The sequence below is a fragment of the Oryctolagus cuniculus genome, chromosome 8 (assembly GCF_964237555.1).
Source record: "Oryctolagus cuniculus chromosome 8, mOryCun1.1, whole genome shotgun sequence".
NCBI classification, from domain to species: Eukaryota; Metazoa; Chordata; class Mammalia; order Lagomorpha; family Leporidae; genus Oryctolagus; species Oryctolagus cuniculus.
The window spans coordinates 110,508,204-110,535,244 of record NC_091439.1 but is presented as its reverse complement, the minus strand read 5'-3'; the positions used below and the strand labels follow the sequence as shown (position 1 = coordinate 110,535,244).

Genomic DNA, 27,041 nt, shown 5'->3' with positions numbered 1-27,041 from the left:
TAAGCCAGTGCCTGGGAAGTCCTCATCCCATATCAGAGTGCCTGGTTCTAGTCCTGGTGACTCTGCTTCCAATTCAGTTTTCTTGCTAATGTGCACCCAGGGAGACAGCAGACGATCTCTCAAGTACTTGGGCCCCTGCCATCCACATGAGACCCAGCTGGAGTTCCTGGCTTCTCATTTAGGCCTGGCCCACAGCTACATTTATTGCAGGCATCTGGGGATGAACCAGTAGATGAAAAAACTCTCTTTCTCTCTCTGTCACTCTGACTTTCAAGTAAATAAATTAAAAAATAAAAACTTTAAACCCAGGGAGAGTCTTAGAAGTAATTCAGGACAAGGCCTGTGGTGGAATGAGAAGGCCATGCCAAGGTGGCCACTGGCAAGCAAGTGAAGTTACTCAGGAATGGCTTTGAAACCCACCTGGCAACGGAGCCTGCCTGGCAACAGGCTGGGATTGGTTGGGGCACAGACCGCCCCTTGACCAGATTGGCTGGTCTTGGCTATATAAGATGTGGTTCCAATGGTAATAAATGAGTCTGCGGGCTGCTCGCCTCGAGCCTGCTTTCACCTGACTCCCGGGGTCTGTGTGGTGACTCCGCGCCTCTTGCCCCCACCACGCTGCTCCTCTCAGAAACGAATCCACTGCAACACTGTTGAGAAATCAACGGCAACAAATGCCTTTATTTTATTTTATTTTATTTTTAAAGATTTATTTGAAAGGTAGAGGCAGAGAGAGAGAGAGAGGTCTTCCATCTGCTGGCTCACTCCCCAGATGGCTGCAAATTTCCAAAGCTGGGAGCCAAGAACTTCTCTGTGTCTCCCATGTGGGTGCAGGGGCCCAAGGACTTGGGCCATCTTCCACTGCTTTCCCAGGCCACAGCAGAGAGCCGGATCGGAAGTAGAGCAGCCAGGACTCGAACCAGCATCCATATGAAATGCGGGCACTACAGGCAGCGGCTTTACCCGCTACGCCACAGTGCCGGCCCCAGTGCCTTCATTTTATAGATGACAGAATATAGAAAATCCTTTAGTGTGGCTTTGGTTGCATGTGATAGAAAACAGACCCTGAATTTGGCTTAAACCCTAAGGAAATACAAAAGTATTTCAAAAGGTTCATGAAAAATTGAATTAAAAGATAAGTTTATTTTGGCAGAAAGAAATTTTGACCTTCACGTGTATGAAGTCATCAAAAAGTTCATGGAAATGCATATTGTGAAAAACCATGTGTTGTATTTCAAAATTTGTTCTTCCATTTGTCTTAACTATGCTTCTAAAACTGCTTCTTTTCCAGGTCTCTGGGGAGGAACTCAACTCTTTACGCAAACTCCCCCAGAGAACTCAGGTGACCTTCTCGTGATCCCTGAGGCTCCTCTGGACCGAGCAAAGGGCCTGCAGTGGCCAGTGACAGCCCCACCCACACTCGCTGCACCTGCCTCCTCGGGCATATTAGTTAACTCCCTTCCTCACTCATCAAAGGAGATGTTCACAGAATCTACTGCACAGAGTTGTGCAAATGAAATAGGTGAATATGGGGGTCAGGGCTGTGGTGTAGGGGCCATCCCATATGGGCACCAGGTCAAGTTCCGGCAGCTCCACTTCCAATCCAGCTCCCTGCTAATGCTCCCGGGAAAGCAGTAGAAGACAACACAAGTGCTTGGGCCCTTGTACCCATGTGGGTGACCCAGATGAAGCTCCTGGCTCCTGGCTTCTGCCTGGCCCAGCCTGGTCATTATAGCCTTTGTGGAGTGAACCAACAGATAAGACCTTTCTTTCTTTCTGTCTTTCTGTCTTTCTCTCTCTCTCTCTCTCTCTCTCTCTCTCTCTCTTCCCCCTGCCCTGTATTTCTGCTTTTCAAATAAATAAGTAAATCTTTAAAAAAAATAAACATATATATATTGAGTGCCCAAGACAGTGCCTGCTACACAGTAACTCCTCTGTGAGTATCTGCTACTATTAAGGACATCTGATGGAATTTTAAGATAGATTTATTTATTTATTATTCATTTGAAAGGTAGAGTGACAGAGAGGGAGTGACAGAATCTTCCACCCAGTGGTTCACTCGCCAGATGACCACCAAAAGCCAGGGCTGATCCAAGCCAAAGCTAGGAACCTGGAACTCCATTGAGGTCTCCCACGTGGGTGCAGGGGTCCAGTTACTTGGGTCATCATCAGTTGCTTACCCAGGCACATTAGCAGGAAGGCAGACTAGAAGTGGAGCAGCTGGGATTCAAGTCAGCGCTCCAATATGGGATGCTGGCACTGCAGCCGATGGCTTAACCCAGTGCACCTGCCACTGCAGCCCAGCCTCTGCTGTTTCTCCAGTCTAACGCCCCCTCCCCCGCCCACCTAATTCTGATAAGGGTTTCCAGTCTCTGCTGTTTCTCCAGTGCAACGTCCCTCCCATTTTTCCTGGAAGAACTCCCCCTCCTTCAGGCCATTTGGTCTTGGCAGCCTGGTTTCATTTTTTTTTTAAAGAATAGATGATTTTTATTAAGATGTATTTTATTTATTTGAAAGGCACGGTTAGAAAGAGAGGGAGAGACAGATTTCCACTGGCTCCCTACCCAAATGACTGCAAGGGCTAGGGCTGTGCCAGACGTGGGTACAAGGGCATAAGCACTTGGGCCATCCTCCACTGCTTTCCCAGGCCTTTAGCAGAGAGCTGGATCAGAAGAGGAGCAGCTGGGACTCCAACCAGTGCCCAAATGGGATGCCGGCGTCACAGGCAGCAGCTTTACCTGCTATACAGCGCCCACCCCTTGGCAGCCTAACTTTAGTATGAACAGCTCCAAAGTCCCATTGAGCAAAACACTGGCCAAGAGAGCCCAATCTTAGCATTTCCCCGGACTCTAATCTTAAGCAGAATGATTCAAAGACAAAGAATGGTGAGAATTCCATCCCTCTGATACCAGGGTCTCCACGAGGCCTTTCCCAAGCCCCTGCTCCTTGCAGCCCTAGACCTGTTTTGCTCCATCCAAAACCCGGTTATCAACGCATCCTCTTCTTCTGGGAGCGACTCGATATCCCTCAGCAAGTTTCTCTTTCACTAAAATTCACCCAGATGGATCTCTGCTGTCTGCATAACCATCACAGTAAACAAGCAAGACCCCACGTACAGTCATGAAGCTGCTTGACTTCTGCCCATTCCACACCTCGCTCGTCCCTGGCACTGCTTGGGGGGCTTGCCTGGAGCCAAGCATGCCGGGTTCACGTCCAGCTCCAGCTCCTACTCCTCCTGCTGAGCTCCTCGATGTCTCTCTGCCTCAGTTTCCTTAGCTGTAAAATGGGAATAACAACACCTACCGCACTGGGTCCCTGTAAACATAAAATGACTTCTCCAGCGTGAGGTGCCTGGGAGCGTGTCTAGCACACAGCGTGTCCGGGAGAGGCTCACAGAGTTGGCGGCAGGAGCACCGCCATGAAGCTGCCTCTCTTCTTCACAACCCGGTTCATCAGGCCCTGCCCACTCTCGTGTCTGTACCACCATTCGTGCCAGCCCTCTCCACGTCTCCAAATCCATCAAGGCGAAGTCAAGTCCAGCTCCACCACTTCCACGAGGCCCACCTTGGTCTACAGAAGCCACGTGAACCTCACAGTGTACTTGTGGGAGCAGCCACATCAGTCTCGATTTCGTGTCATTTCTAACATGCAGCACATCATGACTCTTCAACAAGAACAGTGTCAAATGCTCTAAGTCTGAGCCTAGAGCAAGGCTCTCGGTAGGTCCTTAATAATTAACTTGGCACTGGCCGCAGGACAGCTACAGGTACGGACAGTAAGGAGTACTTTTGCCTCCATGGAGCTGCAAGTCTTTGGGCCTCTGCTTTTATTGCGTGCATAAGCAGACAGAAAGGCAAAGTCTAGAACTTATATTTTCTTCCCACACTGGCCCAGCCACCCTAGGCATCCGATGAATGTCATTAACATCCACAGAAAGCTGAAAACTGCAGGAAGTGCAAATTAATTCAGAACACCACAGGAAACTCCAAACATTTCTGTTGCTGTCACGTGCCGCTGCTGCAATGCCAGAGATTCGGCTGTGTTTAAACCAGCAACAAAGACAAGAGTCAAATCTAGACACTGCTTCCCCTTCCAACCCTTTCTCTGGTGGGGGAGCGAGCTCGATCCCCACGAGAGCGCTGCCCAAGGGGGACCCAGGCAGAAGGTGGCCGTCACGCGCTCCACTGAATGTTCTGTCACGTCTGAAACCGTGCAAGACTTCACGCACACCATCCTCTTTCTCTGATGTCTCCAGGCATGGGAAAAAAACAAAAAATCACAACTTCTCCCCCCTGCCCCAGAGCATGGCGTTTACCTGGGAAGGGATGGCACTGCTTCACAGCCAGGGGACAAGCCAACGGGGAGACAGAAATGGTGGGGCCTCCACTCATTCCACGTGAAACCATCCGGGAAATGCAGATGTATAACCCGACTCGCTTACCTGATCCTGGGAACAGGCTGACTACATCCAAACTACACTCCCCCACAACCCCACGCTTTCTGACCTACGGTTGGGCTGGATGGATGTGGTTACGTCCAAGTTCCGGAAAAGCGCCCTTTACTAAGTGCTGTTCCTCACGACCGGCTGCGCACCGTCTCCCTTCTGCAGGAATACTCTGTCCAGGAGAAAAGGAAGGAGGAAGCAGACGAGGAAACACCCAGGAGCTTACTTGGCCTGAGCGAGGCAGCCTGGCGCGACCACGTCCTGACAGTCGCCCCCCGCGTGCAGGGCCGTGAGCTCCACCATGTCAACCGCCACGTCGTTTGTGTGGCCGGGGAGCTGGGGCAGCGCCGCGAGGATCTTCTCCACCAAGTTGTCTCCGTGATGCCCAACGGCGCCTGTGGACGCAGACCACGAAAACGTGAGCTCAGGGTGGGGGGAGAGGAGGCCGCACGAAGGTTTCTCCACACCCCTCCATCGAAAACACACCCCATCAGTTTCTGCTCCGCACACCCACACACACCTACTGCTCTGCTCTCACAACACTGAGCGCATCCTGATTAGCCAGTGCACGCGCCTCCTGGGCGGGACCTCCAGCTGCCGGCAGGCGGGTCTGCTGTGCTTACCACCCTATCCCCAGCACACAGCGCGCTGCAACGCATAGTAGGCATCGCTGGGTACATGCTGAATAAAGAAATCATCAGCATATAGACAAGAAAGTATGGGCAAACTTCAGAAGGTTAAAGAGTGTGTTTATTTTAGTGCAAAAGATTTCAAAATTCATGCATAGGTTTTATATAATACACATTTTCCATAAACTTTTTGAAGACTTCTCATATGCATAGATTTCAAATATTTTCCTGCAAAAATAAGCATCTTTTTTAAAAGATTTTTTATTTCAAAGACAGAGTTAGAGAGAGGCAGAGGAAGAGGCAAAGAGAGACAGAGAGATCTTCCATCCGCTGGTTCACTCCAAATGGCCACAATGGCCAAAGATGAGCTGATCTGAAGCCAGAAGCCGGGAGCTTCTTCTCCCACGGGGGTGCAGGGGTGCAAGGACTTGGGCATCCTCTGCTGCTTTCTCAGGTGCATTAGTAGGGAGCTGGATCAAAAGTGGAGCAGCCGAAACTCAAATCTTTGCTCACAGGGGAGGCCGGCACTGCAGGCAGTGGCTCTATCTGCTACGCCACAGTGCCGGCCTCCATAAACTTATCTGTTAAGTCCATTTTCCACAAACTTCTAGAAGTGCTCTCGTATGTCACAGGAAAACACTATCCTGAAATTTAAAGCTGAGTTTTATTTTTATTTCATTGATGAAGACAATGAGACAGAGATGCACTGAGGGAACAGATCAAGAGGAGCACGTCTCCCCCCCACGGGACCCTCCTCGTCCCCTTGTCACCTCATCACTGTGGGAAAGGCCCACTGCTCTGGCTCACCCTGCACCCACCATGACCAGCATGGACACTGGCAGCAGTCGGCTCTCACCAAATACGCGTTAGATGGAGAACAGAATGAACAGTAAACAGCCTGCACTTAGTGAGCGCTCTCTGTGTACCAGGCCCTGTTCTGCACTCTTCATTAACAGTGAGTGAATGAACAGAAATTAAAGTTCAACACTAATGACACAGTCCAATGTTTTCTCCGTGAAACCAAGCTCTCTCTCCAAAAGTCGTGATCACTAGGAAGGCCGTCATTCCAACACACACACAAATATAGTGGGACTTCCACTTCCACTGTTAAGGGCCCATCTACTGCAAATCGACTAATGTTTTCTTCCTGACGTCACCTCGGCGCAACCCCTCTGGCTTTTGGTTTTGTTTTTGTTCTTGTTTTGCCGTGCCATGACAATGAGACAGACGAGACAGATAGGAGAGTCAGGAGCCGGAGGGAACATCATCACCATCATCATCCTCATCACAGCTAACATTTACCAAGGGTTTTACTCAAACTGGTACCCAAATGGGATGCCGGCACTGCAGGTGGTGGCTTTACCTCCTACGCCACAGCGCCAGTCTCCAAAATGCCAACTTTTCATGACTACTATTCAGCTTCCTAAGACTTAATAAAAAAAGATATATCCATCCCCATATGTGCTGCTTTTTTTTTTTTTTTTTTTTTTTTTTTTTTGGACAGGCAGAGTTAGACAGTGAGAGAGAGAGACAGAGAGAAAGATCTTCCTTCCGTTGGTTCACCCCCCAAATGGCCGCCAAAGTAGGAGCCAGGTGCTTCCTCCTGGTCTCCCATGCAGGTGCAGGGCCCAAGCACTTGGGCCGTCCTCCACTGCACTCCTGGGCTACAGCAGAGAGCTGGACTGGAAGAGGAGCAACTGGGACAGAATCCGGCGCCCCAACCTGGACTAGAACCCGGAGTACTGGCGCCGCAGGTGGAGGATTAGCCTAGTGAGCTGCGGCACTGGCCTGTGCTGCTCTTCTGTGAATACAGCTTCTGACACATCCAGCTTGGGGGGTCAATATTCATTTTTAAATTTTAGTTAGTGTCGTTTAGATTAAGCATTCGGAGTCTATCAATCTCACAATGATTTCAGATGCTCCATTTACAAAATGCATGAAATACCAGAATTTGCATCATAACTTTTCAAAGGGCTGAGTTTTTCCTTTGTTACAGAAATGTGAAATGTTCTGCAATGGGGCAAGCACTGGGCACAGCAGCTAGGACACCCCCCCCCCAAGAGGCCCCCACCCCATCACAGCGCCTCAGAATCTGAGCTTCTGAGGCTGTTTTCAGAGAACGTTCCAGGAGGGCTCGCCTTGCTATACCGCACTCGGGGGCCCAGGCTGCCCCAAGGAGCAGCCAAAGCTGCCAGAGCCAGTGTGAATTCTCCTCCCCGTAACAGTGCGGGCTCTGCCCGGGGAGAACTTACAGTGGGTGAAGACGCGAGCTGCCTGGGCAGGAAGGGCCCTCGGGCTCCCCGCTGCCTGCAGCCTGGGTTCCCCTGCAAGCTGCAGGGCCCTCCAGTCTCACCTGCCTACGAAACTGGCAAGTCCACCCGGACTGTCCCCGGCCTGGGCTGACCAGGAGTCGGGAGCAAGGCCACGGCGGTGCAGCTCCTCCATGGCCGGCTCTCCAGTCGGCCACTCCTTCCCGCCAACACAGGCAGTTTCACCTGGGACCTGGCAGGTCGGTACTGCCGACTCGGGGACGCAAGAGGTGAGGTGGCCACTGAACCCCCTTCTGTCCAGTGCTTCATGGAGCTGAGAGGCAACTGGGGATTGCTGCTCTCACGGGTGTCCAAGAGTTGCTGGAGGGGAAAGCAGACAGGACACGAGTGACCAGGGAAGAACTGGGGCCTGGCGAGGGCCGGCCTTTCCCGGGCACTGGAGTCACCACGTCGGGTTCTGCCCTGGGACTCTGAGGACCACGAGGAGGAGGGCTGAGGAGTCTCCGAGCCAGGTTTCCGGATGCCAGACCCGTCCTTCCTGGTGCCACTGCATTCAGGTTTAGAGATCTCTACAGGAGCACACAGAAAACAAGAGGGAACCGCACACTTTATTTATTTTTTAAAATGTATTTATGGAGCCGGCGCCGTGGCTCAATAGGCTAATCCTCCACCTTGCGGCGCCGGCACACCGGGTTCTAGTCCCGGTTGGGGCACCGGATTCTGTCCCGGTTGCCCCTCTTCCAGGCCAGCTCTCTGCTATGGCCAGGGAGTGCAGTGGAGGATGGCCCAGGTGCTTGGGCCCTGCACCCCATGGGAGACCAGGAAAAGCACCTGGCTCCTGGCTCCTGCCAGGATCAGCGCGGTGCGCCGGCTGCAGCGGCGGCCATTGGAGGGTGAACCAGCGGCAAAGGAAGACCTTTCTCTCTCTGTCTCTCTCTCTCACTGTCCACTCTGCCTGTCAAAAAAAAAAAAAAAAAAAAAAAAAAAGATTTAAAAAAAAAAAAAAAAAAAAAAAAAAAAAAGAAAATGTATTTATGGGGCCGGCACAGGGGGTTAAAGCCCCAGCCTGAGGCGCCAGCATCCCATATGAGTACCAGTTCAAGTCCCCGCTATTCCGCTTTCAATCCTGCTCCCTGCTAATACACCTGAGAGAGCAGGGGAGGACGGCCCAAGTGCTTGGCCCCTGAACCCACATAGAGACCTGGAAGAAGCTCCTGGCTCCTGGCTTCGGCCTGGCCTAACCCAGCCATTTGGGGAGTGAACCAGTGAATGAAGACCTCTCTGTAACTCTGCCTTTCACATAAATGAAATAAATCTTTTTTTAAAAAAAAAAGCTGTTTTTATTGGGGCTGGTGTTGTGGCTACACCAGCCAGTGCTGGGCCAGGCCAAAGCCAGGAGCTCCTTCTGGGTCTCCCAGGTGGGTGGCAGGGGCCCAAGCACTTGTGCCATCTTGTGCTGCTCTTCCCAAGCCATTAACAAGGAGCTGGATGGGAAGTGAAACAGCGGGACACGAAGTAGCGCCACATGGGATGCCGGCATCACAGGCGATGGCTTTACCGGCCACGCCACAACACTGGCGCCACATGGGATGCCGGCATCACAGGCGGTGGCTTTACCGGCCACGCCACAACACTGGCGCCACATGGGATGCTGGCATCACAGGCGATGGCTTTACTGGCCACGCCACAACACTGGCGCCACATGGATGCCGGCATCACAGGCGATGGCTTTACCGGCCACGCCACAACACTGGCTCTGGAACTTCATGTCTTAAAGCTCAGGAAAACTGTGTTTCTCGGTTCATCTCTCTGCTGCTTTGGGGTATTAAGTCTGGAATTTTATTCCTCCTTATCTGTACATTTCCCAATGGTTTTCGAGCTTTGCCCAGTTGGAGAAAACCTCTTCTCCATGTACACAGGAGAACCACCACAGGGCTTTGGCAAACCCCACTGTGATGGGATGGGCTGCTTTCCATACCCTTCTTATCTGGCTCTTTGATTGTCCAAGATGAAACCAAAATTGAGCAAGAAATAAAGTCCAGTTCCAAAAGCCTTTTAATGGGGGGGGGGGGGGGCAAAATGAACAGCCTGAAAGAGGATCTCCACAAACCCGCGGCCCTGAGACGGGCGCTCACCCTCCCCTCACAGAAGGCGCGTGCTCGGCACCACATCCACCCCTTCCTGACGCCAGGATCAGGACAACCTGGCACAGACGGGACGGTAACAAGCCTGGGAGAGGTACATCCCCCTCTGTCAGCGTCCTGATGGGGAGCCAGGGAAGCAGGAGGGGTGTTCACGTGCCATTCGCCACCCCGACCGTGGACGTGGACGGCACAAAGGCCTGAGGGCCGGCCCTGCGGAATTCCTGACACTGATGACGGGGATTTTCACAACTCCTACCTGGGCGGATACAGGCTTAACGAGCACCCTCCTGACAGTGGATAAACAGTCAGCTGTGCTAGCCACAGCCAGAGAAGCAGCAGCCGGGCAAACACAACCAGGTGTGGGGGCCCCTGAAGATCAGTCCCCACAAGAGCCCCAGGCTGATGCCCGGGACAGCAGGGACGTGCAGAAAGTACAGCATTACAGGACTGTGCTGCTAACAGGCACACAGGAGGGAAGCAGGACCCCGCAGACGGGAGGAGGCTGAGAGAGGTGCAGGGGAACCCAGCAGACGACCCCTCTGCCTTCCCAGGCAGTAACTTCTTGGGACCTGGAGCCCAGGGGAGTCAGGGCTTCTAAACACAACAGCATATAGAGGGCTCTGGACGCAGGAGAAAGCCTCAGAAACTGGCGACTCGTCCCGAGACGGATCCCTCTCGGTCGGTACAGGCTGCCTTCAAGGCTTCCAACAACCAGGACGTGGCAGAAGATGAGGACAACAGAAAGACGCAAGCCAGGCACCTTTATTGGCCAGAGTGCTCCCGTCTGCTCCAAGCAACCCACAGTGGGTGAGGAAGCCGGTCCACAACATGGGACCAGAGAGAGGTTACTAGCTCAGTGAGGCCCTCGCCAGGGTGCAGACTGCAAGCAGGAGGGACGCTGGGAGAGGGCGGCTCAGGCAGCCCTGGCAGAGGAGAGACAGGCAGGGGCCCCTGATTGCTTCCTCAGGAAGTCAACATCCTGGAGAAGCCCCTGGCGAGACAGGGCACTCAAGTGGAGCCACAGATCTGAACGGAGAGCTGACAAGGGCTCTCTCCTACAGGGAACAGAACAGCAAGCGTTGGGCGAGGCAGCAGCAGGCCTCGGGACCTGCAACGTGGGCTCCCAAGTTCTCACTCACTTCTGCAGGTCCCTGAGTGCTCCATCGCACTCTTGGGAGAGAAACCCAGTAAACCAAGTAGAAGTGGAATTCAGTCCCTGGCTCTCCCCCGTGAGACACCTAAGAATCCTGAACCATCCCAGAAGGCCCTTTAGCTGGAGTTAGTCCGGAGGTGTGGATCAGTCAGGTAGGATGAGCTGTCAAAGCCCTCGCCTGAGAAGACAACACTAAGGCAGCTGGTAACCCAGGGTGGAGCAGCACCATCTGAGACTCGGAGCAAGCCTGAAATCTCACCAGTTTCAGACAGATCCCTCCGTCAGGGGGCCGTCAGGCCTGAGACCTCCCTGTAGGACTGCCGTGATGTTACTACGGAACCAGGGCTGGTGGGTATGGGTGTGCCACACTGGGGGGCTGCGAGTGACGCAGGCCAGGGCACTCTCTGCATGGCACAAGTCTCCACACTCGGTGGTCCGATTTTTCAGGGGGTAGCAAGTAGACTGCCTTAGACTTAAAGTTACCTTATCCTGTATTCCCTTGGATCCTGAGCCCCAAGAGCTATTTCCCTTTGAGTGAGAGGACTCAAAAATCACCAGAAATCTCAGCACAGTTGGACTGGTTTAACACAAGGATCTAAAAACTCTCCTGCAATTTTGGGGGAAATGTTGAGTACATACATAACCAAGCTACAAATAAAAAAGAAACAGTCTTATACATGAATGATATTATCACTAGCTCTCAAAGGCGGCTTCTGATAACACCATTAAAACTTGAATTTTCTGGCAGAGAGGGGCTATAAGGTATCCAAGAGATGTCACAAATTTATAAAGAAATGGAAAAGTATCTAGGTTTTATAATTGCCCAGTAATGATGGCGCCCGTCCACAGATCACAAACTGGCCCTCTGTAACCGGGAATCCAGGGATGGGCCTGCTTCTGCAGCATTTGAACACCAATCTGGGTTAATCACAAAGCCCTCCAGGACTTACTAAAAGGAACAGAAACTGCCCTCCTTGAATAGTAGAAACACCATAATCAGGTCTTTAAAAAGTTAAAGCCAATGTTCTAAAACAAAAGGTCACCACTGGTTGACTGGTGGTGGGTGCTACAGTGTCTAGCCTTGTAGCTGGATCCTCTGGACATCACTCTACAGCCCCGCCGGATCTGCCACACTGCTGCCAGGGTCTCAGGACCCCCGCCCAGGACGGCTCTGCAGTGACAGACCTGGTGTGCTCGAGTGAAAAACGGCTCAAGGGGATGGGCATTGGACACAGTGGCTAAGATGTTGCTTGGGACAACCACAACCCATAGTGGGGTATCTGGGTTTGAGTCCTGCACTTCCATTTGACTTTCCTGACAGTGCACACCTGGGAGGCAGCAAGGGATGACTCCGGCACTGGAGTCCCTGCCACCAGCGTGGGAGACCCGGATGCAGCTCCAGGCTCCTGGCTTCAGTCTGCCCAGGCCCTGTCTGTTGTAGGCAGTCAGGGAGTGAACCAGCAGGCGGAAGATCTCCATCGGAAGGAAGATTTCTGTCAGCCCATCTCTGTCTGCTGCTGTCTTTAAGCAAAATGAAGACAAATAATTAAGAATGCAAAAAGCAGAGATCTCAGAAGTGAACGTCTGCCTGGCACAGAAGAAACGTGGTTACTAGATGGTTACGGTTTTACGGCCAATGGTCAGGGGCAGGGTTTGCAACTGCATCTTTACAAGGAACTCCTCCAGCTCAGAGCCCTCTCCAGGGACATCAGCACAGAAGACAATGAAAAGAAATGACAGCCCCGACCAGGGCACGAGAACTGGGAACAGCAAAGACAACTCCAGGTGTGCCTTCTCGGCGGTACACGCACACGGAGCCACCAGCAGACAGAGGGCTCCGAAAGGCTGCCACCAAGAGATTAAATATGGTGAACAAATTCTCAGGCTGAGGAACAACCTAAGAAACAGCTGTTGTGCACTGCAGAGGACACCACAGGGAGACTGTGAAGTAAGGAGAGGGCGCGACAGCCCAGCCAACGCCGCCGCCAACGCCAGTGCCAAGCAGGCAGCCGGGACGGGAGATGTCCTTACCCTGCTCTTCTCTGCCCCGTGTTAAGTTTGAGCCTCAGTGGTCTTAGGCTCACAGGAAGCCCAACGAGAGGGTCTTCAAAGGACTCCTGTCTCGAGGGGGCATGGGTGCAGAGAGAAAAAGGAGGACAAGTGTAGCTACCCTGGAACCCAGGCTGGGCAGCTGTTAAGTGTGCCCATAGTGCCACCCATTGTGGGAAAGGCACAATGTAGCCCCGGCTACTTAAGGTACCAAAACCCCAGGGATGAAGGAACCGGTAGATATGACAGCAGAACAATGCACCCATGGCCTTAAAACCAACGTGCAGGCCAGGCTCCCACAGCCCCACAGCCAAAGCAGTGCAGGGGAGGGCACCTGGCCCAACAGACACCAAGTCCACTTCCCAGCTATGCCCACAGCCCCAGCCGGAAAAACGTCTCCAAATGTCTGTGGGTCCCTCTGCAGGTGTGTCCCTCAAAGCGAAAAGGCTGGAGAGATCAGTAAAAGCCTGCTCAGGGAAATTATCCAAGATTTGGTCTGCCTAGGACCGTACAAAGTGACAATGGTCGTCTTTTGTTTCAAAGGTGGTGGCCTGAGTGTCCAAGGTTGTCTGGAGACCCCAGTCATAAGGGAAGAGCGAAATAAACAACTGGACCCTAACCGGACTCCTTGGATGTCCCACACCTATGGAAGACAGCTCCTGTGCCTGCCTGAACTCTCCCGATAGACACCCTTGTGAGCAGGTGTCAGACCTAAAACTGCTGTTCGAAAGGAACCGACACTGTACCCGTCTACGTCCTGCCCGTGGCCCTGCCACATTCCTGATGACCTCTAACGGCTACCCCTGGTGACCCAAGACTTAACTCGGAATCGTGCAGTTCTGGGGTTTGACTCCTGTAGGCTGTGGACAGCGATGGCAGCCCTGTCAGCAGGAAGTGGTTACAAACCAGTGCCCTTCCTCCCTGACCCTCAAGGATGAGGATCCTGCAGCTAAGAGTGCTGCATCTGTGCAAGAAGGGGAGGGAGGGCGCCGGAAGCCAGGCAGAGAAGGTGACTCTCCTGCGCTTGTTTTTCAGAGAACAGTCCAGGACAGCTCACCTTGCAACACTGCACCCGGAGGGACGAGACTGCCACAACAAGGAGCAGTCCAAACTGCAAGAAACCTGCGTGAGCCACATCCTCGCAGCCTCGTGACCGGAGCTGCGCTCTCATTCTACACTGGAGTCCTGGAGAGGGGAGGAGACAGCCACAGCAGGGGCCTCCCCCTGCTCTTTGGAGCCTCCCCTTCCCCTGGCTAGAAAAGGCTGCAAACAGCTCCGCAGAGGCAGTTTCTCTGGGGAGCGCGACCTCCACTGCCCCCTGCCCTTGTCACGGGTACAGAGCGACCCTCTGAGCAGCTCACACTGGCGTCCAAGCGAATGGACGCCTCATGTCCAGCAACAATCCTAAATGAAGCCAAGTGCTTCAAGGACTAAAGGTTTACGGTCAAGAGCATCGGAGGTCACAATGAGAACCTGTGCGTTAGGGTCACTATCATGCCCATGCTGACAGGGAAGAAAGAGAGAAGCAGGAATTGAGGGGTCCTCAGGAGCGCTCGCTCACCCCACGCCCACTGCCCTCTGCACTGGGATAGGGCAACCGGACTCAGAGCCAAAAGTCACTTCCATCACCCCGAGAACATGTGACAGCCTTTTAGCATCTTGAGATGTTTCGGTATTTGACTTCATTTCTCCCATCCTTTAAGAACAGAATACTCTGGGTTTTTTTTTTTTAAGACATTTATTTTATTTATTTGAAAGGCACAGTAACAGAGAAGGAGAGAGAGAGAGAGAGAGAGAGAGAGAGAGAGAGAGAGAGATCTTCCATCTGTTGGTTCACTCCCCTAATGGCCACAAGAGTCAGGTCTGGTCCAGGCTGAAGTCAGGAACTGGGAACTGCATCCGATTTCCCACACGGCTGGCAGGGGACCAAGTACGTGGGCCATCCTCTGCTGCCTTCCAAGACACAATAGCAGGAGGCTGGATGGGAAGTGGAGCAGCTGAGACTCAAACCAGCGCTCTGATATGGGATGCTGGCGTCACCAGCGGCAGCTCAACGCACGGTCCCACAGTGCAGGCCCCAGATACTCACATTTCTGTGCAACTCCTGAGTCTCCTTTCCTGTGGAGCGACAGGGTAACGTCACCATCCTGCACTTGCTCTACCTCCTTCACCCTTAACTCCCACGGTATCCAGGGTTCTACCTGGCTCTGCTCCTCCTAGGACAGGCTGTGCCCGCGGGAAAGGGGTGGAAGCCTCGCTCTCGCCCAGTCCTGATGCTGAGCAACCAAACCTGCCAACTCAGGGAATCGGCATTCAGAGCCCACTTGGCGAGAGACAGAGGCACGCACATGATGTCCACTGTCCGTACTAAAGCTGGCATTTTGCTCTCCCCCCGCCCCAGTCAACTCTTAACATCACCTTCAAGTGAAATTTGAATGTGGGTAAGCAAGTCTTAGTAACCGGATTCTCAGTACCATTTCCAACCCTACCTTATGGCCGCCTCCCATCAGCCAAATCCAGCAGAGAAGACGCACGAAAGCAGATACCAGACACAAAAGCCTGCTTAAGCCCACGACGTACGGACAGCGTAGGAGGGCAGGGAGTACAGGTAGCATGCACACACCACATCCACAGCTGGGTGCACCCATGCCAACAGCCATGCCGCCATCACCACCTACCCCACAACCCCACTCAACCCGGGCCCACTCTGGAGACAGGGACGAGTAGTGCACGTGCCCCTCCAACGACCACCCTGACCTCACTGCATCAGCCCCCTCCAGGTCTCCAGGAGCCGGGGTGACCTCTCACTCCCTCCCACCGGGCATCAGTACTCGGTGGCTGTGGTCTCAGGAGCCGGGGTGACCTCTCACTCCCTCCCACTGGGAATCAGTACTCGGTGGCTATGGTCTCTGGAGGTGGAGGGTTCTTTTCCTCACCAGGATGGGAGTATTTAAACATTTAATCAACAGGTTTGACCATACAGCTATGGACCAACTTGAAATCAGCCCTGTATACTAACAAGGAATCATAAATCTATGTTGAAACATCTCTGTATCAGATCAATCTTTCAGTTGTTCATTTGTATGATTAACAAAAAGTTAGCTGTTAAAAAGACTTAACGCATTGGGGCCTGCACCACGGCTCACTTGGTTAATCCTTGGCCTGCGGCGCCAGCATCCCATATGGATGCTGGATTCTAGTCCTGGTTGCTCCTCTTCCAGTCCAGCTCTCTGCTGTGGCCCGGGAGGGCAGGGGAGGATGGCCCAAGTGTTTGGGCCCCTGCGGCCGCATGGGAGACCAGGAAGAAGCACCTGGCTTCTGGCTTCAGATCGGCACAGCGTCGGCCACAGCAGCCATTTGGAGAGTGAACCAATGGAAGGAAGACCTTTCTCTCTGTCTCTCTCTCTCGCTGTCTACAACTCTACCTCTCAAATAAAAATAAATAAATAAAATTAAAAAAAAATTAACACATACACAAATGCACTCATATTTATATTTTTTTAAGATTTCTTTATTTATTTGAAAGTCAGAGTTATACAGAGAGAGGAGAGGCAGAGAAAGAGAGAGAGAGGTCCTTCATCCAATGGTTTACTCCCCAGATGGCCGCAATGGCCGGAGCTGCGCTGATCCGAAGCCAGGAGCTTCTTCACGGTCTCCCACGCGGGTGCAGGGACCCCAGGACTTGGGCCATCTTCTACTGCTTTCCCAGGCCATAGCAGAGAGCTGGATCAGAAATGGGGTGGCCGGGACTCAAACCGGCATCCATATGGGATGCCGGCACTGCAGGCGGCGGCTTTACCCACTATGCCACAGCGCCGGCCCCTACTTCTTTAATTTTTTGAAACTGTCTGTATGGCATATGATGTCAACTACTGCTTTGAATGAATGCTGATAACCAAACCCTGGATTTGATACAGAACCTATGGCTGCCCCTGACAAAGAAATTTTCTGGACAGTATTGGAAAATAAAAGCCTGGTGCCAGCGCTGTGGTATAGCGGGTAAAGCTGCCCCTACAGTGCTGGCATTCCCATATGCACGCCGTTTCAAGCCCCAGCTGCTCCGCTTCTGATCCCAAAAAAAGAAAAGAAGAAGAAAGAGAAATTAAACAAAAACCTGATTGAAGTGGAATCTGAGAAAAACTGGAGAGGTGGACACTTGGCCCAGCAATTAACACACCAGTCAGGAGGCCCGCAGCCCACTTCGGAGTACCTGGGTTCAAGACCCAGCTCCGGCTCCTGATTCCAGCTCCCTGCTAACGCAGACCCGAGGAGACAGCACTGATGGCTCAGGAAGCTGGGACCCTGCCTCGCACAGCAAAGTCAAGGCTCAGCCCTGGCTCCCACCTTCCATCCTGGTCCAGCCCTAGCCGCTGCCGGCAAGTAACCCGTGAATGGGAGCTCTGTCTGCCTCTCAAATGCCCATTTAAAATGTTCCTTACCCAGAAAAAGTGTAGTAAATGTTAACACTGAAAGTATGGACAAGTCTTTTAAAATTGATATAAAACGAAGAAAAACAGAAGTGAGGTTGGAGGACACCGGGAGTCCAAAACGAGATTTCGCAGTCTGAAGTCAACGGTGTGAAGCTAAGGACAAAGCGACATCTAAGAGAGAAGGCCGGCGATGGACGCGGGAAAGGCAAGGACGCAGCCTGCTCCGGTGAGCCCGCTGCTGTCATCAGCCGCAAGGACAGCACTTCCCTTTCTTACACGAAGGAAGAAGACGGCACTGTGTCTGCACACACAGAGCCCGGAGACTGGGCGAGGGGACACGGACACGAAGGAAGGAGGCGGCATTGTGTCTGCACACACAGAGCCCGGGGACTGGGCGAGGGGAGGGGACACGAAGGAAGGAGACAGCACTGTGTCTGCACACACAGAGCCCGGGGACTGGGCGAGGGGACATCGACACGAAGGAAGGAGGCGGCACTGTGTCTGCACACACAGAGCCCGGGGACTGGGCGAGGGGACACGGACATGAACGAAGGAGACAGCACTGTGTCTGCACACACAGAGGCCGGGGACTGGGCGAGGGGAGGGGACACGAAGGAAGGAGACGGCACTGTGTCTGCACACACAGAGCCCGGGGACTGGGCGAGGGGAGGGGACACAAAGGAAGGAGACAGCACTGTGTCTGCACACACAGAGCCCGGGGACTGGGCGAGGGGAGGGGACACGAAGGAAGGAGACAGCACTGTGTCTGCACACACAGAGCCCGGGGACTGGGCGAGGGGACATCGACACGAAGGAAGGAGGCGGCACTGTGTCTGCACACACAGAGGCCGGGGACTGGGCGAGGGGACACGGACATGAACGAAGGAGACAGCACTGTGTCTGCACACACAGAGGCCGGGGACTGGGCGAGGGGAGGGGACACGAAGGAAGGAGGCGGCACTGTGTCTGCACACACAGAGCCCGGGGACTGGGCGAGGGGACATGGACACGAAGGAAGGAGGCGGCACTGTGTCTGCACACACAGAGCCCGGGGACTGGGCGAGGGGACACGGACACGAAGGAAGGAGGCGGCACTGTGTCTGCACACACAGAGCCCGGGGACTGGGCGAGGGGAGGGGACACGAAGGAAGGAGACGGCACTGTGTCTGCACACACAGAGCCCGGGGACTGGGCGAGGGGACACGGACACGAAGGAAGGAGGCGGCACTGTGTCTACACACACAGAGCCCAGGGACTGCGCGAGGGGACACGGACACGAAGGAAGGAGGCGGCACTGTGTCTGCACACACAGAGCCCGGGGACTGGGCGAGGGGAGGGGACACGAAGGAAGGAGGCGGCACTGTGTCTGCACACACAGAGCCCGGGGACTGGGTGAGGGGACATCGACACGAAGGAAGGAGACGGCACTGTGTCTGCACACACAGAGCCCGGGGACTGGGCGAGGGGACACGGACACGAAGGAAGGAGGCGGCACTGTGTCTGCACACACAGAGCCCGGGGACTGGGCGAGGGGACACGGACATGAACGAAGGAGACAGCACTGTGTCTGCACACACAGAGGCCGGGGACTGGGCGAGGGGAGGGGACACGAAGGAAGGAGACGGCACTGTGTCTGCACACACAGAGCCCGGGGACTGGGCGAGGGGAGGGGACACGAAGGAAGGAGACGGCACTGTGTCTGCACACACAGAGCCCGGGGACTGGGCGAGGGGACACAGACATGAACGAAGGAGACAGCACTGTGTCTGCACACACAGAGCCCAGGGACTGGGCGAGGGTAGGGGACACAAAGGAAGGAGACAGCACTGTGTCTGCACACACAGAGCCCGGGGACTGGGCGAGGGGACACGGACACGAAGGAAGGAGGCGGCACTGTGTCTGCACACACAGAGCCCGGGGACTGGGCGAGGGGACACGGACATGAACGAAGGAGACAGCACTGTGTCTGCACACACAGAGGCCGGGGACTGGGCGAGGGGAGGGGACACGAAGGAAGGAGACAGCACTGTGTCTGCACACACAGAGCCCGGGGACTGGGCGAGGGGACACGGACACGAAGGAAGGAGACAGCACTGTGTCTGCACACACAGAGGCCGGGGACTGGGCGAGGGGAGGGGACACGAAGGAAGGAGACAGCACTGTGTCTGCACACACAGAGGCCGGGGACTGGGCGAGGGGAGGGGACACGAAGGAAGGAGACAGCACTGTGTCTGCACACACAGAGCCCGGGGACTGGGCGAGGGGAGGGGACACGAAGGAAGGAGACAGCACTGTGTCTGCACACACAGAGCCCGGGGACTGGGCGAGGGGAGGGGACACGAAGGAAGGAGGCGGCACTGTGTCTGCACACACAGAGCCCGGGGACTGGGCGAGGGGAGGGGACACGAAGGAAGGAGACAGCACTGTGTCTGCACACACAGAGCCCGGGGACTGGGCGAGGGGACACAGACATGAACGAAGGAGACAGCACTGTGTCTGCACACACAGAGCCCGGGGACTGGGCGAGGGGACACGGACACGAAGGAAGGAGACAGCACTGTCTGCACACACAGAGCCCAGGGACTGGGCGAGGGGACACGGACACGAAGGAAGGAGGCGGCACTGTGTCTGCACACACAGAGCCCGGGGACTGGGTGAGGGGACACGGACACGAAGGAAGGAGGCGGCACTGTGTCTGCACACACAGAGCCCGGGGACTGGGCGAGGGGAGGGGACACGAAGGAAGGGAGGGTCTTCCAGGCACAAAGTTACACTTCTGTATTTATGACCTGCAATCAATTGTTACAGTAAAAAACCTCTGACCTACTAAGGAGACGCTTACCAAGGCCGCTTCCCGACCCTGCCCTGCCCCTGCCTTGGACACTCAGCACCTCCAACAGCTCTGCACTCACCTGATCACAGAACTATAAACCTGGCCTTTGAAAACAAACGCACGGGTCAAGTACCAGAGAGTATTCTTGCTTCTCCTGTTTGAAGGGTTACATGTGTATATAGATAATCAGCACATCCCACGACCTGAGATTATCCAATTTCCAAAATGAGAGCTCAGAATAAACCAATGAACATCAGGACGTTTTCTACGATTTCATCGCATTGCCGGGGAGAGCTAAGGTTCACTCTCACTTTTTCACATTGCATTCAAGAAACCCAAACCCCAGCTGCACGCTAAGTTCATGTCTTCCTGTGCAGGCGTTGTCCCTCCAGGCGTCATCCGTCACCATCTCCCAGGACAGACGGCAGTGCTGGGGTGCAGCGGTTAAGCCACTGCTTGTGACGCCGGCACACCACACAGCCCTCGCTACCTCCCTTCCAATGCGGCCTCCTTCCAAAGTGCCCGGGAAGCCAGTGGAGGATGGTGCAGGTGCCTGGGCTCCCGCCACCTACGTCGGAGACCTGGATGGGGCTCCAGGCTCCCGGCTTCGGCCTGACCCAGCCCTGGCTGCTGCAGCCATTTGGGGAGTGAACCAGCAGATGGAAGCTCTCTCTACTCTGACTCGTCCTGTCTGTGTGTTGCTCTTTCAAATAAATAAATCTGTACAGCGAACAAACGAACAAAACCCTTGCCGCAGATGAGAGTCCCCGATGAACCTTCCCAAAAGGTTCCTGGGTGAACAAGTCTCCTCCAATGCAAAAAAAATTCCATTTTTCCAATCTCTTGGACTGTACGCAGTTGTTGAACAAGCCAATATCCCTTGAGGACACACCTACCTATTACAGCTCATAACCAGCTGCGTGCTATTGGCTAACGTGCCAGTCCATCAGGGTCACCCAGCACGCCCCCGGCAGTCCCCCTTACCTGTGAGGTCCAGCGTCCGATCCACGAAGACCACCGACGCCCTGCCCGGGGCAGTCTTCCTCCTGTTCTTGGCAGGGGCATAGTTCGCCAGATCTGCAGCAAGGACTCGGCTGAGGGTGCCCACGGCGAAACACTCCTCCCGAACTCCCAGATGCTCACACAGGGAACTGAGCCCGGACACCAGGCACCTGATCTGCAGCTGCAGCTCCGGCGTCAGGGCAGCGGCGTCCACCTCGGCCAGGCTCCCCAGTCTCCTCTTGTCCGGGCGGGCGCTGTTGAGGACCCGCACATCCCCGGGCAGCAGAGGGAACAGAGACGCAAAGGCCGGCGTCAGGGCCAGGTGCGCGGCCGCGGGGGCGAGCAGCAGCGGCACGTGCAGCACCTCGGCCGTGTAGTTCAGGTTGCCCATCCACTCGCACAACTTCTCCTCCAGCTGGTCGAACACCGGCCGCTGCCCCTCCAGCTCGGCGGCTGCCGCGGCGGGCACGTGGTTCGCCGTGAGGTGGACGGCGTGGCTCACGGCCGTGACCACCACACAGTACTGGAAGTGGCTGCGGCGCACGATGTCCCGCAGGGTGTCCACAGTCCGGCCTTTCAGCAGGCCGCTCAGCACAAACACCGCCTTGGGCTGCGCGGCCCCGCCGCCGGCCGCGTCCCGCTCGAACTCGCGCAGGTGGCACGCAGGGGCCCCCACGGCGTCCAGGAGCCGCGCGGCTCCGCAGCCCCAGTGCAAGCTCTCGGCGCAGGCGGCGTCCAGGTACACCACAGCCCGTCTCACTTTGGCCAGCACCTGCTCCCAGCCCTGCTGGGTAAAGGACAGCACGCCCGGGGCACTCATGGCTGGGAGTCAGCCGGCTCGGCCGGACTCAGGTGCGGGAACCTCTCTCGGAACTCACCGCTTCCGCAAACCGGAGACTGACAGTCAACACCGTACACGTGGTCCTGCCTGAGACCCGCCCTGCGGCGCGCGGTGATGACGCAGAGAGCGCTGATTGGCTATCGAGGAGGCGCGCTCGAGGAAGGATCCTCCTCACGCAGAAGTGGGCGTGTCCCCCGGATCGGGCTCCGGCGAAGGTGCGGGGAGGTGGGAGGGCGCTGCCGGGGAGCGAGCTTGTGGTCCGCCCGCTGTGTGCTCGGATGACCTGTTCTTGCCTCCCGAGAAATCTGAAGAATAAACCCTAATCGGAAGTCCGAGTCTTCCTTTTCTCATCCCAGTTCGGAGCCCTGGCGGCCGGATGCCGCGTCGGCGCGCTCGGGCCTCCCGTGCGGTGCTCCCCGCCTCCCCGTCCTGGTCTCGCTGACCCTGACCCTGGTCTGGGGCTGCACGACGCCGATCCCCGCTCCCCTCTCCGTCCCGGCCCTCGCCGACCCACCGCCGTCAGCCGCCGCCCGGCACTCCCCGCCGGTTCGGTTTGCCCCCAGGACACCGGGCTGGTGTCCCTGCCTACGGGACACGTCCAGACGTGTCTAAAGGCCCCCAGTCCAACCTGACTCAGTGCGTGCCTGCACCGGGCACCGCGAAGCCCCTGGTGTTTCCTGGGCTCGGAGTGTTAAACAATACCCGTTAACTACTCACTCAGCACGGAGGCAATGGTTAATGACAGGCAGTGCTCAGCCACAGGTAATTTACACCTGGTAAGCTCTCCCTCCCCAGAAACAATCACTCCAAGCCTCTCCCCTCTTCCCCAGTTTGCAGCACCCAGCTGAAGCTTGGCTCCGTACTTGCCCTATCCTAGGGTAAGCTTTCCTTTGGAGATGCATTACATGTATTTGAAAGTCACCGTTACCGGAAGTGGGGGGCTTCACTCTCCAGATGGCTGTAATAGCTGGGGCAGGGCCAGGAGACAAGAGCTCCATCCTGGTCTCCCACGTGAATGGCAGGGCCAAAGCACTTGGGCCATCTTCCGCTGCTTTCCCAGGCGCGTTAGCAGGGAGCTGGATGAGAAGTAGAGCAGCCTATGGGATGCTGGCCTCACTGGCTGTGCTGTGCCCCCAGCACCCCCTGGGGTGAATTTTAACAAACCGATTTTCCTTAGTGCATCTGCTTTTCTAGATTGTGCACTAGAGGCCTTGTATCCCCAGCACCCAGGACATAACAAGTATTGAATAAGTGTTTGTTGAATAAATGTTCGATTGATATCCAAATAAATAATGAGTTCAACCAATGTTTTAATAAACATGCACAGTTTTCCAGGCACTGCTTTGGACACTGAGGCTATAAAAATAAATCAGCCACAGTCCTGACTCCAGAATAATTATAAGGAACAGGACCCACACATGTGAAACAAAGAAGCACAGTAACATGTTACAGATGTACTGAAAAATACATGACAGTTACAAAGGATGAAAAAGTAAAATCTGAATGAGGGAAGAAAATAGGGAAGTGGTCAAAAGTTCCGTGTAAGACACAAGTTTGAGTGGCTTTCCCAGAAGGGCAGGTGTTCACCAGGTGGACAGGATGGCAGGGCAGCCCAGCAGATTCTGCACCAAGAACAAAGACGCGGAGGCCTGACGTGCACGTGTGCTCTCTGCAAGCACAGACAGCTCACTACAGCTGGGCTGTACTGCGAGACGAGAAGCCCAACCAGCAGGCAAGAAAGCACCGAACTAAATCGGGAAGAGCGGTATTTTCCATTCTAAATACAGCAGCCAGTGGAGAACTAGCAAAGTGTCTTTAAGTGCGGGAATCATTTGTTCACATCTGCCTTTCAGGAAAAAAGAATCTTTCTAAGGGAGATACGGAAAACAATCTGAAACAGAGCAAGAGTCAGGCCAGAGGGAGCCGTTAGGAGACAGCAGCGGCAGCTCTGGGTGACGGCTGAGAGGCACAGTCAGGAGATGGATGCGGCCTGAGTCCACAGAGACGCTGGGAAGACAGCGCCAAAGGTGTTTTGGCACAAAGAGTGAGGCACACGGAGAATTTCGGTTAATGCCCAGCCTTCTGTCTGATGAATGGTAAATGGCGTCACCTGGGATTTGGAAAGCCAGAGGAGACGCGGATTGGGGAACACACAAACTGAATTCAGTTGGCACGTGCTTAGCCGTGACAAAAACAGACACGCAGTTGAGGGTCTGAAGTCTGTGGGCGAGTGGCACTCAGCGCATCGCATTGCTGTGCAGCGACCTGCAGACCGTCCCCTCTTGCAGAGCTGAAACTCTGCAAACTCCGCACTGAACTAAACTCCCCACCCCACCCCCAGCTGCTGGCAGGCTGCCTCCTGCTTTCTGTTTCTATGCGCCGACTGCCACAGATTCTTCACCTGAGTGGCAGCACAGGACGTTTTCCATTGTGATTGGCGTTTCACCTAGCGCGGCATCCTTCAGGTTCTAGGCTGTAGCCTGTGTCAGAATTCCCTTCCTCTTTAAGGCTGAGTAGTACTCTGTCCTACGCATCTACCACTTTTGTTTATCCGTTGAGCTGTCAATGGACGTTTGAATGGGTTTTGTCTGTTATGAATAATAGTGCCCTAAACATGGGTGGAAAATATCTTTAAAATTTTTTTATTTATTTGAAAGGCAGAGAGAAAGAGAGAGAGAGAGAGAGATCTTCTATCTGTTGGCTCACTCCCCAATGCCTGCAGCTGCCAGGCTGGGCCAGGCCAAAGCCAAGAGCCAGGAACGCAGCCCAGGTCTCCCTCGTGGGTGGCAGGGACCCACGCACTGAGCCCTCACTGCTGCCTCCCTAGGGCATCAGTGAGAAGCTAGATTCAGAAGCAGAACCAGGACCTGACCCCAGGCACCCTGGTGTGGGATGCAGGTGTCCCCCACAGCATCTTAAACACGGCGCCATGGGATCTTCGAGATCTCACTTTCAATCTTTTTGTGTATATATATCAAGAAGTAGAACTACTGCATCATTTGATAATTCCATTTTTTAAGAAATGCATACATTTCCATACAGCATGCACTGTTTTATATTTCCACCAATAATACACAAGAATTCCAGTTTCTCTGTATCCCTACCAACATTTGATAGTTTCTGATTATTCCTTTTTTAAATACATATTTTATTTATTTAAAAGACAGAGTTACAGAGGGAGAGAGAGAGATATATAGATTGAGGTCTTCCACCTGCTGGTTCACTCCCCAAATGGCTATAATGGCTGGTGCTGAGGCAGGCTGAAGTCAGTAGCCAGAAGCTTCTACCAGGCTCCCACATGGATTCAGGAGTCAAAGCATTGGGCCATCTTCTTCTGCTTTCCCAGGTGCATTAGCAAGGAGCTGAATCAGAAATGGAGCAGCCAACACTGGAACCAGTGCCCTGTGGGATGCCAGCACTGCAGGAGGCAGCTTAATGGGCTGTGCCACAACGCTGGCCCCATTCATTTATTTTTTGATAGTAACCGTCCTTAGGTGTAGAATCCTGTCGTTTTTAACATATTTGTGGGACTTCTGAGTTGAAATATCTAGTGGGCTATTGGATGTATGATTCTGGAATGCAGGAGAGAAGTCTGATAATTTGGGAATTATTAGTAAATGAGTGTGTGTGAGGTATGAAGGGCAGAAGAGGAAAGAGAATAACCAAGCATGATCTTTTGGTTTGGGTTTGAACAGCTGGTGGCTACACAGTGGTGACTCAGAGAGGAACCCTGGCGGAGTACGAGAGTGGGACAGGACAGGTTGGGGGGGGGGAGCCATTGATTCAGCCCTGGGTACAAAGTTTGAAGCACCTGTTAAATGCCCAGGAGAGGCATCCAGGGGAGCCTCATAGTGATGCTGAATAGCATGACCTCAAGGAGAAGTTAAGACTGCAGAAAGAAATGTAGGAGTTACTGGCTCCCAATGACACAGGTGGTATTAAAAGTCACAGAACTGGGGCCAGCGCTGTGGTGTAGCAGGATGCCGCCGCCTGCAGTGCTGGCATCCCATATGGGCACTGGTTTGAGTCCCAGCTGTTCCACTTCCTATCCAGCTCTCTGCCATGGCTTGGAAAAGCAGTAGAAGATGGCCCAAGTCCTTACGCCCCTGCACCTGCATGGGAGACCCAGAAGAAGCTCCTGGCTTCTGGCTTTGGATCAGCACAGCTCTAGCCATCTGGGGAGTCAACCAGCAGATGAAAGACCTCTCTCTCTCTCTCTCTCTCTGCCTTTCGTTCTCTCTGTGTATAACTCTGACTTTCAAATAAATAAATCTAAAAAAAAAAGTCACAGAACCAAATGAAACGAGTTTGTGAGAGTGGGTACACAGAAAAGGGAGTCCAAGAAAATTTTCTTTTGATTTTTTAAAAAAGATGTATTTTACTTATTGAAAGGGAGTGTGACAGAGAGATAGTGGGAGAGAAGAAGGAGGAGAGGGAAATGAAGAGAGAAGGAGAAAGAGGGAGAGAGAGGGAGAGAGAAGAGAGAGGGAGAGGGAGAGGGAGAGAGAGAATCTTTTATCTCCTGGTTGACTCCCCAAATTGCCACAACAGCCAGGGCTTAGCTAGGCTGAAGCCAGGAGCCAGAATCTCCATCTAGGTCTCCCACATGGGTGGCCGAGACCCAAATACTTAGAACATCTTCTGCTGCTTTCCCAGGTGCATTAACAGTGAGCTGGATTGGAAGTGTAACAGCCAGGACTCCAACCGGTGCCCATATGGGATGCTGGCATCGTAAACAGCAGCCTAACCCCCTGCACCTCAGTACTGGGCCCAGAAAATATCCTTTCTTGATGCTGAATATCATGGTGGAGTAAAATGAATTGCTGCTCTAATAATCTGCTTAATAGCATCTCATTTGTCTTGCCAAATGTTGATTTGTATTCCTTTGCTTCAAAGTAGCCAGCAATTATGTTCCATTCCCCATAAAACCAAGCATATCTCCCATGATCTCATGCACTTGATCAGGGCACGGCTTAGGATTTACTGAGCACTTCCCATGTGCAGGACATGGTGAGAGAGGATCTGGTGAACAGAGCGCTGGAAAGACTTTGTTCTCACACTTGCAGTGTACGCAGCGTTCACATAACACTGTAGACACAGGAGGAGGAGGAGGAAGTGGAGGAAGAAAAAATACAGTGTAGACATATATAGCAGATGGTAGAATTTTCCAGAAACAGCTTGCAATATAAAAATGTAGTGTTAAAGGACATCAAGATGCAGGGGAGGATGGCTGAGGGGGCCTGAGT

The 27,041-nt window shown here is 53.9% G+C and overlaps 1 protein-coding gene across 1 annotated transcript in view; it reads right to left on the bottom strand.

Moving 5' to 3' along the window:
- The window catches only part of SCFD2 (sec1 family domain containing 2), a 343,673-nt gene extending 321,790 nt beyond the window's left edge, over positions 1–21,883 (bottom strand). Inside the window, exons 1-2 of the mRNA XM_002721791.5 lie at positions 20,937–21,883; positions 4,671–4,839 (exon numbers count right to left, since the gene is read on the bottom strand). Coding sequence (XP_002721837.3) covers positions 4,671–4,839; positions 20,937–21,774 — 1,007 coding nt within the window. The 5' untranslated portion in view covers positions 21,775–21,883. The remainder of the gene's footprint in view (positions 1–4,670; positions 4,840–20,936) is intronic.
- Positions 21,884–27,041: the final 5,158 nt, after the last annotated feature.